General features: G+C 37.7%; 2 protein-coding genes across 3 annotated transcripts in view; both read right to left on the bottom strand.

The window, feature by feature from the left end:
* The window catches only part of Top2 (DNA topoisomerase 2), a 30,058-nt gene extending 23,004 nt beyond the window's left edge, over positions 1–7,054 (bottom strand). For both annotated transcript variants that reach the window (XM_085959960.1, XM_085959962.1), the window contains exons 1-3: positions 6,883–7,054; positions 6,358–6,595; positions 2,814–4,713 (exon numbers count right to left, since the gene is read on the bottom strand). In XM_085959960.1, coding sequence (XP_085816086.1) covers positions 2,814–4,713; positions 6,358–6,595; positions 6,883–6,897 — 2,153 coding nt within the window. In that variant the 5' untranslated portion in view covers positions 6,898–7,054. The remainder of the gene's footprint in view (positions 1–2,813; positions 4,714–6,357; positions 6,596–6,882) is intronic.
* A 644-nt stretch (positions 7,055–7,698) lies between these two features.
* On the bottom strand, positions 7,699–11,170 carry LOC147063488 (uncharacterized). The gene is made up of 3 exons (XM_085959944.1): positions 10,811–11,170; positions 9,811–9,905; positions 7,699–8,944 (listed from the first exon to the last, which is right to left on the bottom strand). Exons 1-3 carry the CDS (start codon positions 10,815–10,817, stop codon positions 8,597–8,599), a joined length of 450 nt encoding a protein of 149 aa, XP_085816070.1. The 5' UTR covers positions 10,818–11,170; the 3' UTR covers positions 7,699–8,596.
* Positions 11,171–12,765: the final 1,595 nt, after the last annotated feature.

Genomic DNA, 12,765 nt, shown 5'->3' with positions numbered 1-12,765 from the left:
ATACGTAGCCCGCGAGCAGCATCTAGAGGTGACAGTAAATTTCTACTGTTGTATTTTTATAGTTTGGTAAGCAAGAGACGAAATTTGTTTTACGAAATTGCTTCATTATTATTCTACTGACATCTGTCGATTTCTGTCATCCAACATTTATGAAATAGTCCGTAATATAGCAAAGACTCAACCCATATCGACTTCGTTCAAAATCAAAATAATCATTTTTGTCGATTCAAATTTCCCGCCAGTTGTTTGCGCAATATGCGCAAGCGCATGATGTCATTTATGACTTCGGCTTAGTTTGGAATAGTGCGGTGATATTATTTCAACAGTGTCTGCTTTCGTACGGTTTTCGATACCATTCAGTTTCAGCTTTTATAAAATTACTTTGAATACGCGATTCTGTGATTAAGTGTAATATATTTAATGTAATATATGATTTTAGTAATATTTGAGATTTTATGCATTGTACCCATTAAAATTAGTGTAAAATGTGATTAAGTAGTATTTTAAATATCAATAACATAATTTCGAGTTCACAGACTCTTCATATATATTTTTATATACATTAATAATTGTACATAATAGTGACAATAAGTTCGTGTAGGTAATTCATTGTGTAGTGAAATTTTAAAGTTAATTTTTGTACGTAGCAATGAAAATGTCCCAAGCCCAAGAATCCATTGAATTCTTAGATTCCGATTATGAAATGGAAACATGATGAAGGAAACAGGGCTGGCAGAACCACACGATATTGATGACCCTTCTGATGTTGACCATGATCCCGGTTTCCACCTCTAGACATGAAACACCAGAGGCTCCATGTCAACCGTGGACCGCGGGACCATTTGTGCCAATTTTGTATGACTTTGAAACTTTTAACTCTGGTGTTAATCCTAGTATAAGTTTGAATGAGAATTCAACTGAAATGGAGTTTTTTTACACACTTTTTAAATGAAAACATAACAGGTATAATAGTGAACTATACCAATGGCCATCACGACCATCTGACCAACACACAAGTTCACACCAATAACGCGCGAATTCATAACTGGTATGATACTTCCGTAAGTGAATTGTACATATTTTACGCTGTTATCCTATTGATGACTAGAAAACGCCGTCTAACAATGGAGGAACACTGAAGCACCGACCCTTTGTTAGATTCAAAAATTTTTAGACAAACGATGGTCAGAGATCGTTATGAGCAAATTTTGCAAATGCTTCACTACTCTGACAGTGAACCCCCTGTCGGTGATAGACTTTACAAAATTAAACACTTCTCGACCACTGCAGAAATTTGTTCGAAGACTCAATGTTGCCTAACGAAAACCTCTCTATAGATGAAAGCATTATAGTATTTAAAGGACTTATATTTAAGCAGTTTATACCTTCAAAAAGTCATAGGTTTAGGATTAAGTTATTTGTGATGTTGAAACTGGATATATTTTAGATTTTATAATTTATTGTGGTGACAGAACGGAAATTACTGATAGTGAAAAGTTGGATGTGTCTGGGGCTATTACTATATACATACTAAAAAGGACTATTTTGGTAAAGGCCATTAACTATTTTGCGACAATTGGTACAGCAGCCCAGAATTATTTGTACATTTGTTCAGACAAAAAACAAATGCGGGTGGGACAGTTCGCAGCAATCGGAGACAAATGCCGAAAATTGAAATATTAAAAAAGGGTGAGATGAAATCTTTAAACCGACACCCTTTGCTGTTGTTGAAATGGCATGACAAAAGGAAGGTACACATGATAAGTACCATGCACGACGACTCAATAGTGCCAACAAATAAAACCAATAGAGCCACGGGACTACCCATTATAAAACCGAAGTGCGTTGTCGATTATAACAAAAACATGGGCTCTGTCGATAAAGTTGACATGATGTTGAGTAGTCTGTCGTGCATGCGAAAAACATGGAAGTGGTACAAAAAAGTTGGTTTCCACATCATTGATTTGTTTTTATTAAATGCTAGTATTCTTTACAGTCATAACCGTCAAAAAACTTCTTTGGCCGATTTTCAAATTAAAGTAATTAGAAAAATATGGTAGTGCCTCAAAACCTTCAACATCATTAAATGCACCCTCAACTGATAATCCAAAAATAATGTTGAAAACAGAACTTTTAAAACATTTGCCTCGTAAAGTTCACCCAACTGAGAAAAAACTGAAACCATTTAGGTACCTACCATTAAAGAAAAAAAAAGAAAGATGACAAATACTATGTGTCGAGAATGTGATGTTGCATTGTGCCTCAGCCCTGTTTTTACGATTACCATGAAACTATTAAATTTTAAATTCTTGTTTAACTGATAAAATTTTAGTTTTGAAATAGGTAATCCCTCAATAATAAATAAAGTGATTTGGTAATATTTTTATGTGCTTTGTAAATAATGTGTTGTGTTTGAAGTGGGGTTCCCATGTATAGTGCCCTAATAAACTTGTCATCGGCGCAAGTGTCCATACCACTTGAAGTACGACAATGGCCGCCCGGTATGTACCTACGCATGATTTATTACTATGGGACATGTTTGTTCATGCTCTGTCGCCTCATTTAAGTCATATTTGTTTATTTTTATATGTCATAAAATTATTAGGAATGTATATTTATCAGGTGGAGTACTTCTAGGATTTTTAACCACTTTTAAGAGTTTTGGTAAGATTTACGATACGTAAAAATCACACCCCGAATTTTCTGAACCACAATGTTTTTCAAACAATGATAATCACTTATTTTTTGAAAGAATCATTAAAATCGACATTCTTCTTCTAGGAATGAAACCTGAATACGTATGAATATTTCACCTGACGTTATCTCCATTGGAAAACAGTACCAACTCCAGGTTGATGAAGTCAGAATAGGTCACAGTGCGCGTATCCTTGGTGTACAAATAGCGCTCCGAAAGACCGATTTCTCTACGACGCTTCACCTCTTCCATGTGTTCTGTTAACCACTCCTTACGCTGATCCGCAGCCTTCTTGGAAAAGGCCAATTCGATGTTGTGGTCGTCGGACAGGCCGCCGTATTTAAACTTGATTCGATGCCGTTCCATATTAGAAAAGTACTCCTTGGCTTCTTTAGATGTGGAAGTACCCAAACCTTTGTAGTACTTTATATTGTACGTATGATTGTTTGGCGTGTCTCTTTTCCATTCTTCAAATTCGGGAAGTGAATAAAACGACACCTCGTTATTCTTCTTTGACGCCTTGACAATGGGCGTGATAAATTCTTCCAAGAAAGGCAACTTCAGTAAATCAGGCCAGTTATGGTGGATAAAATTGATTATGAGACCTTTAATATGTGAGCCGTCCTGATCCTGATCAGCCATTATCATGAGCTTACCGTATCTGAGAGTCTTCAGATCATCCATCGTGATATATTTCTTCTTATACTGTAGCCCAATAATTTTGATCATATTGTTTATCTCGACATTCTCTAACACTTGCTTGTGAGATGCCTCTCGTACGTTTAGCACTTTACCCTTGAGAGGAAACACCCCGTAATGATCTCTGCCGACAATGCTGAGACCTGACACGGCCAAGGTCTTGGCTGAGTCTCCCTCAGTGACGATCAACGTACAGAGATGTGCATTTTTTCTTCCAGCTTCATTGGCGTCCAGGAGTTTGGGAATGCCCTTAATTTTGCTCTGTTTTTTACCGGAAGTCTTTGCCAGCTCTGTTTGAGCTTTAAACTTAGCCCAATTCAATATAGCTTCAACGATTCCGCACTTGTTGGCAACGGAAGTGATGAACTCATCGGACAGGTTGCACTTGGATCCGAAACTCTTCGTCTGAAGGGTCATGTTCTCTTTGGTCTGTGAATCGAAAGTCGGATTGACGATGAGACAGTTGATGAACACCCACATATGATTTTTGACCTGGAACGGTTTGATGATGATGCCGCCTTTGTTTTTCTTTTTTAACACTTCCAAAACCTTCTTGACAATCATATCAGAGACGTGATCAACGTGCTTCCCTCCTTTGGTGGTGGCGATGGAGTTGACGAAGGAGACCTGCTGGAAGCCCCGGTCGGAGATGGTGCATGCCACCTGCCATCTGGGACTGACATCCTGGAAGCAAACCTTCAGCGGACTCCCGCTCTCATCCTCTTTCCCTTTGATGAATAGATTCACATAATCTTTCATTTTGTTGATGGGCAGTTTCTTCCCGTTGAGATAGACTTTGACAGCGGTAGAAGCGGCAACGTCGTACGCTCTGCGTGACATCAGGCTCACGATGTCTTCGTCCAATTTCTCCATGCCGAATTTTGACAAATCAGGGCTGAAAGTAATCTTTGTGTAGTCGTCGTCTTTGTCCAAGGATTTGATTTTTGGTTCGGAAGCTTTGCTCATGTTGGCGCCCCAGGTTTGTTTAAAATGTTTTTTGTACTGTTTGGAAGCTGTTTCGACGGTGAATTTGGTAGAAAATATATTGCAAAGCTTGGCACCGTAGCCATTACGACCCCCGGTAACCTTCTCCTCCTCGTCATTGTAATTGGAGGAGGTGAGGAGGTGGCCGAAGATCATTGTGGGGACATACATTTTCTCATCTTTGTGCATCACGACAGGAATGCCTCCGCCATTATTGTAAATCGAAATCGTGTTTGTGTCAGAGTTGATTTCTATTTTGATAACGTCCATTTTGGGGTCGCGTTGCTTATTATCAGCGGCGTTTACCAAAATTTCATCGAAGATCTTGTAGAGACCTGGAACATGACAGTTATTAAATTTATTTAAGTAGATTAAATAGAAAGATAAAGGTTTACAAATTTTAATTGAAAAAATTTAAAATTATATACTTCAATCAATTTTTAAACATCTATTGTCTATAATCTACAGTGTGACTTTCATATCGAGTATTCTACGCCATCATGGTCGTTGCTGGAATTAAAATTCTACCCCCGCATTTACTTTCCTGCCTCTACGTTCCACGCGCCAATAATTCAGTGTATGTTCGATATCGCGTGGAGTTTTATTTATATTAAAATGACTTGAACGTTTTCGTAAGCAAACAAAGAGCATTATTTTGAATGTGTAAGTATTGTGACAAGAAACAAAAAATAAAGCTTTTAATTCCTCTCAATAGTGCCACAGATAGAGTCGACACGCAAAGAGTATGTGGCGTAATAGTACAGCACGTGCTTAGGTAAGTACACAGACACTTAACTAGTGTCATAAACGTAATCCGATCCCAGCGGTATCGGTCTAGTTAACTGCTCGGTCGGATTTTATTGCTTAGGGTCGAAAATGTTGTTTTTAAACGATCGACACATTAGCAGTTTCGCTCGGTATACCCGAGAAGTAGCTCTTTATAAAAGTGAATAAATGCATGGAGAAAATCATTAACTAAAATGTCAACGAATGTTTCCTGGTTACATCCGAGATATCGCTATATCCGTGATCGTAATAACCGAGATCGACTGTATTTTGTATGACAAAGTTGCACACATCTAAACACGCCACATTGCCATCGCCGGTGCATTATGTTGGACTGTGAAAGGACCCCATAATGGCGTGAGCGGTTGGTAAAGTGTTAGAATCATTAAACAAATTTTGAAATATTGTATTTATTAGTTAATGTGAACATATCTACCATGGAAAAATCACCACAAACTAACAGAAAAGTTGAAAATTTTTTGACATACAAATGTAGACAATTGACAGTGTATTCCACACATTCAACCTAATAGCGCCTATAAATACACATGCATGAATTTACTACCGGCAATAGCGTGAAAATAAAACCATCACGATAAAAACAGCTGTTTACACACAAAGTGCTAATTGTCACGACAATCTCATTTTCCAAGTGTCAGCGAGACACATTGGTTGTTGCGTGAAGGTTTTCTGTGCTGGGCGGTGTAGTTCGTATTTTTTGTGGCAGGTTCGGCACTAGCGTTCTACTGTGCATGCGCAGATATCGCACAAGTTGCAACTATCGCGTGAAAATTCAGAAGCCGCTGAACTTTTAAAATCCTTGCATGCAGTCTTACAACTTGCATGATAATACGTGTTTACACTTGTATTATATTGTTACGGTCGCGATAAGATGTACTGTACAGCAGTAAATCCATGCACATGTAAACAGGCTATACGGAACGCGCAAAACCAAGTACTGGGTGTAAAAACCACAATTAAAATGTTGAAGTGAAGTGGAAAATGAAGTGATCAAATGTAGACAGATTATGAGACATGCACTGTTCAAATGTACGTACTTTGCACAAACCCATGGCCAAATGATTGCACCAACAATGTATGTAAATAGATACCTATACCCATTTTATCAACTATTGATGAATTTTCATTTCATTTCAAACTGAGTAAAAGTAAATAATGATATAGGTATTTACCTGGAACGTAAGTTATTTCCTTATGTAGAATAGTTTCTGCTTGCCTATCGTAGACCCACATCGTCTCCGTGGCCTTTTCCACAGATCCAATATAAGTATCGGGTCTGAGTAAGATGTGCTCCAATTGCGATTTCTTTTGATAGATTTTTTCAATAGCAGCATTTTGGCCGCCACCCTTTTTGGGGGCCGGAGCCCCGTTCTCGGGGACATCGCCTGATGCCATTTTACTAAACATACTCTGAAAGAAAACATAAAAACATCAGAATAACGAAACGTCGTTCTTTAAACAAAAGGATGTCGTATTTACGATGCTGTTGTTATGTCTAAAGATCTTTTCCCGCTTTAAATAAAAGTAAATATGAAAACAAAATGAAGATTACAGAGTCAGTAGAAAAAGGCTTCAAGTTAATTCCAACACTACGGATTATCCAGATGAAAAATGCTTTGAAAAAACTAAAAAATCCATTTGTATCTTATTGTAGGCTTCTAAATAAATACGCCGCCACACGTTGTTTGCATTCTCACCTTTATGTCTGCCATTTTATGAAGCACGATAAGTCGCGCAGGCCTTTGAGAGAACCAATATAATAACGCAGTAATTTTAAAAGCTAAATATTCCGAGATTCACAAACGCGATACATTTTTAATAATATAGTGTAAAACAGACGCCGCCGTTACTTTTCGCTAATTTTGCACTGCTCAAGGACCGCCGATGAGTGTGGTCACTGGCCAAATTTGAAACATATATTTTTTAAATATCTATGATAAAAATATGAAAACAGGGGTGAGATTGGTCCATTTTCATTTTTAGTACTTTATGGGTAGGAATTAATTAATCGCACATTGCAATAAATCAGAATTCACAAAAAAATTAAATTATTTGGATATTAGTAGTTCTCTCATATTATTTTATATTAAATGATGTCACAAATAAATAAATGAAATCACATAAAATAAGTTTGATTATTCGAATAACCCCCCTTAATTTGCATGCACAAACGTGCAGTAGCGATGCACAAAAGTACGCACTAAAAAAAGTTCAAATTTCAACATTGGGTGACCCAACGTTTAGCTGGAACACTCAATTTGAAATTGGAATTTTTCGGTTATTAACCGTGCACTAATGCCAGCGCTCCATTGGCGAGCCAAAAGTCCGAGGACAATAAGTCTTCAGATTTTTCTACATTCTGCTACTGGCTAACAGACGTTCAACGAAACGAGGTATATTATTAATTTGACGAGTAAAACCGTCGACTTTGACAGCATAGATAATATACGTAAATTTGACAGTTAAATCGTGATGGCGTTAAATGATACCGACGTTTTGTGTTTTTTGGGTTATTGGGTGGCAGATAATCTAATAACGAAGCAAAGGGTACACAAATACTGGGTGAAACAATGGTTAAGGAAACGAACGACATTATCCCACACAAATTTAATATGAGAATTGCGTTTGCAACCGAGCGATTTCCGCAATTATTTGCGAATGTCGGAGGATGTATAGGTACACAGAACTGTATAATTTGGTCTCCCCATTTATTAAAAAAAAATACTATTATGAGGGAAGCTATTTCTCCTCATGATAGATTATGTGCAACCCTGCGATTTTTGACTGCCGGCGGAACGTTCACTGACTTGCATTATAGAACTGCGATTGGAAGACAAACTCTGGGCAAGATAATTCCCGAAACTTGCCAAGTCATCATTGACGTTTTGAAAGGAGAATATTTCAAGGTGTGTATTATATTATACGTCATCTAATAAAGTTGGGCAAATTTACAAATATATAATTAACAAGTAGACGTCGGTTGGTCTTATAAAGTGAACGTTTAGTGGATTGTTTTACCTATATAACTCATAGACGGCAACAGCATAAGAATGACAGACAAGATGCATTTGAGATAGGTATATATATAGTCTCAAATAAGGCCATCGTTGACATGCTAAATATTCAATAGACCGTTAGAATTCTGTACCTAGCCAGGACTCTCCATATAGGCTGTAAGCAAGCTACTTAATTATTCCTGTTGAATGTATTGTAATACTAGTCATATTCTTCGAAAAGCAAGCATGGAATTTGATTTCTAAATGAGGCCACATAATAATATAGGTATGCTAACATAACTCAAATATTTACCATTTGTTGTATCGCTTAAGCCTTAAGGTTTATAGGCATAAAAAACAAACAAAAAAACAAATATTTTACAAGATATTTATTCACACAAAAAACATTAATTTATTATACCGGCTTTTGTACATTTTTGCTTAATATACGATAAACTGGTTGAGTATGAACAGTAGTTGCTGGCATTATTTTGTCACTTTGTCCCATAAAGGCAACTTCATGCATCAGCTTCTCGGCCAGCAATCTTTGTCCCTGTGACATCGATCGTAGTTTCATGGCCATCATTTTGCCAAAAACATCAAATTCATCTTCAGTCTTGCTTAGTTTGTCGGTGATTAATTCTAACACTTTGTTGGCGCTATCATTCGATTTTTTTCGTTTGAACGATGGGGATTCTGGTGCTCTATTAAGATTCGACCTTGGAGTAGTCGACAACGTTGATGTTGAAGGCGAATATTCTATCTGTAAATAAAATATTGATTATTTTTTGTTGCAGTTCCCTGATACGCACGAAGAAATGGAGACGATTGCAGAAGAATTTAATAGTAAATGGCAATTTCCAAATAGCCTGGGCGCAGTTGATGGGAAACACATTGCAATGTGCCACTTGCAGGCGCCGGCTCCCACTTTTATAATTACAAACATTTCCACAGCATTGTTTTGATGGCGATTGCAAATGCTAATTATGAATTTATTTATGTTGATGTTGGAACAAATGGACGTATTTCTGATGGAGGCGTACTGAGAAAATCTATTTTTTTCAAACGTTTAGACGAAGGCAGATTAAAAATACCTGCACAAAAAAAACCTACTGCTAATTCTGATGCACTGCCATTGGCGATGAAGCCTTTGCATTACGTAACGATTTCTTAAAGCCGTATTCACAAAGGCAATTAAATCACAGTAAAATAATATATAATTATCGGACATGCAGAGCCAGGCGAATTATAGAAAATGTTTTTGGCATTTTAGCTGCTAGATTCCGCATTTTTCAAGCTCCAATAACCATGAAAATTGAAAATATCAATACAGTTGTATTAGCTTGCTGTGTGCTGCACACCTTTCTTCGTCGCAAATCAACACATTCTTATACTCCTTCTCATGACCTTGATAGGGAAAATCCTGAGACAGGTTTAATAGAGCTCGGACTGAGGTTACAGGACACCTTAGCGCCTTTGGAAGCAACGACTAATCGGAACTCGACTGCCAATGCTAAGAAAGCGCGAGGAGATTTTGAAAAATATTTTAATACTCTGTCACATGGCAAGAAAGTATGATAAGCAATAGATAAATTAAACCAATGTAACAGTTTAGTTAAAATGTTTTACCTCAATACAATCTTCGTTGTTTAACGAGTTGGAGTAACTCTCATCAGGAGACATGTTTTCCAAATCGTCCGCCATGCTGGATATTGAGCTCGATTCTGTAAAACAAAATGTAAATTGTTAAAATACAACATAATACTCAAACTTGTTTTTTATTATCTCTCCCCTAAGTACCCATTCCTTCATACGGTTAATATTGATATGATTATTTATATTGGTATAATTGGTGTAATCCAGTATATCAGGTATTTTCAAAATGTGTTTTCCGCTGTATTCCTCATAACCAAACTGTACCATTAATTTTGATTGATGATTGACGATTTATTGATTGTCTCTGAAAGAACCTAACTCGAGCGATTTTTGATTTCATGATCATTTATTTTCTTCTTCTTTCGACCATGTCCGATCATAATATGGACCTCCACGGAGTGGAGGTTTGTATTGACAGATTTTGTTTTTACGAGAAATGGATGTCAGCCACTTGCTCAACATATTAGGTCCATACTCTGACTCATACACAAATTGAAATTCAATGTGTACTTGTCAGACCCAGGATTTGAACCTGGGACCCGACCACGACTCAATAAGCCAACGCTTAAGCCGCGCTTCCACCGCCATGATCGTACCTATATATTATTATTTCTTACCTACCTCAGCAAAGAATAAGTAATTTTATTGTGACTAGAAATGATTCATAGCTGTATGTTTTAATTGCTTAATAGTTGCTAATCTAATGCGATGTCACTTTCAGAGCTACGACAATGTCATAGTCTGCACGTGTATAATAAATAGCTTTAAAGCATTCCCTCGTACCTATATATTATTATTATTTATTACCTACCTCAGCAAAGAATAAGTAATTTTATTGTGACTAGAAATGATTCATAGCTGTATGTTTTAATTGCTTAATAGTAGCTAATCTAATGCGATGTCACTTTCAGAGCTACGACAATTTCATAATCTGCACGTGAATAATAAATAGCTTTAAAGCATTCCCACGTACCTTCCATTTGGTCGTTCAAGAACTCCAAATTTTTATAGTACCACAGTTTGGGTAGATATACTGCGTCTGTGCCGGCTCCGCTTCGATATGATGTCCTTACTTTATTTCTCTCCTTTCTGTAACCCGACCTCAATGTCTGTATTTTCTTTTTGACATCGTTGACCGTTGCCTGCGGCTCCACCTTGATTAATATTTCCAAAAGTTCCGCATACGCCAAGGACTTGGCATCACGATTCTTGTCGTCTTCCACAACGACGGGTTGTCTTTAAAACAACTAATAAAATCTTCCAAGAAACTTTTCGAATGCACTCGTAGATCTACCATTGTTGTTTTCGATGTCCGAACACTTTGAATGACAGTAAAATAATGATGGCGCTCATAGACTAATATATGGCGCTGTCGTCCGTCGGCATAGATATAAATAATGTGACGGTAAAGCGTGGTGAACGTACGAATTTCAGCGGCTCGGCGAGTAAAATATCAAACATGTTTGAAATCCAACGAGCCTGGTCTGCGGATTAAAAAGTCCGCAGACCTGGGGTGCTCCACGCGAAAAAAAAGTCCGAAGACTGTAAATCGTCTGACTTGCGTGCCAATGGAGCGCCGGCATAACGATGCACAAACGAACGCACCAAAAAAAGTTGGAGTTTTAACATTGGGGTAAATGGACCTATATATACGCTATATATATATAATATAAGCTCTACAAAATCCATTTTGACGTTTCTTATATTGCGTCCGCCATTTTTCGGTGCGGACGCATATCTTCAGTGCGTGCGCATTGCCTCCGATCTATATCACGCCATGCGCGCTCAAACATATCGGCCGGTAATAATTTGGATCATGCGCGAGCAAACCAACGATTGTCCGAATGGCCGGTTATGCCGGTATGCGCCATGCGCGCTAGGCCTTAGGCCTACCGCGCATGAACGATTTACTATCGTACGGTCAACAATCGAGGAGTTGTAACTATCGTATTGCAATGCAACCCCGCACATGGACGATCGAGCGAACGGCCGAATTGAAAATCTGTGTTCAGACACAAAATTTTACACCGATTCGAACCGGCCGGGGTCCCATTGGCAATGCTATTAAATGTGAGCCCGCGCATGACAAGCCATGGCCGGCCGAGAGTGCACTCATACATGCACGCACAAGTGACGCGGTCGTATGGAGCACACGCATACATCGAACCGTTATGAGATCCACATTTGACTTGACAGTTCATCGATGCGTACTTATTGGCTTTGCATGCGCGTACCAGTCCCATTTTTTTCAGTTTCTTTCTTCATAAATTAATAATATATACACCCACATTTTAAAACAGTTTGATAATCTATACAAAACCTCTATATATTATATAATATAAGCTCTACAAAATCCATTTTGACGTTTCTTATGCGTCCGCCATTTTTCGGTGCGGACGCATATCTTCAATGCGTGCGCATTGCATCCGATCTATATCACGCCATGCGCGCTCAAACATACCGGCCGGTAATAATTTGGATCATGCGCGAGCAAACCAACGATTGTCCGAATGCTACCGGCCGGTTATGTAATCGTCCATGCGCGGTAGGCCTAAAATCGTCCGATTTGTTATGCTCTGCTACTGATCAACGAACGAATAAAAAAGTCGAGCTGTCAAAAGTCAAACGTTGCGAAACCCGTAATGTCTTCCGATAATCCTATAATTTTGTGTTATTTATATCTAGACTTGCATAAAATAATATAGCAGTGAAAACAACACAAGTTTTACGTTTCATTTTATGATTTTCATAAATACAAATAAAAAAAATAATTGATAAATCTCTCATTTTCTAATGTGTAAATTAACAAATTAATCAATGAAAATGTTTAAAACAATTACAGATTTTTTTTCGGTCCGATCGCGTAATTATTTCAAATCGAATTTGCATAGTGCTCGACGGACGAAGTCTGGCAACTCGGAGAGTAAA

This window comes from Rhyacophila brunnea, unplaced genomic scaffold (assembly GCF_057557595.1).
Source record: "Rhyacophila brunnea isolate RB1 unplaced genomic scaffold, BYU_Rbru_1.0 scaffold_9, whole genome shotgun sequence".
NCBI classification, from domain to species: Eukaryota; Metazoa; Arthropoda; class Insecta; order Trichoptera; family Rhyacophilidae; genus Rhyacophila; species Rhyacophila brunnea.
The sequence above is the reverse complement of the archived record's forward strand: the minus strand, read 5'-3'. Positions and strand labels throughout refer to the sequence as shown.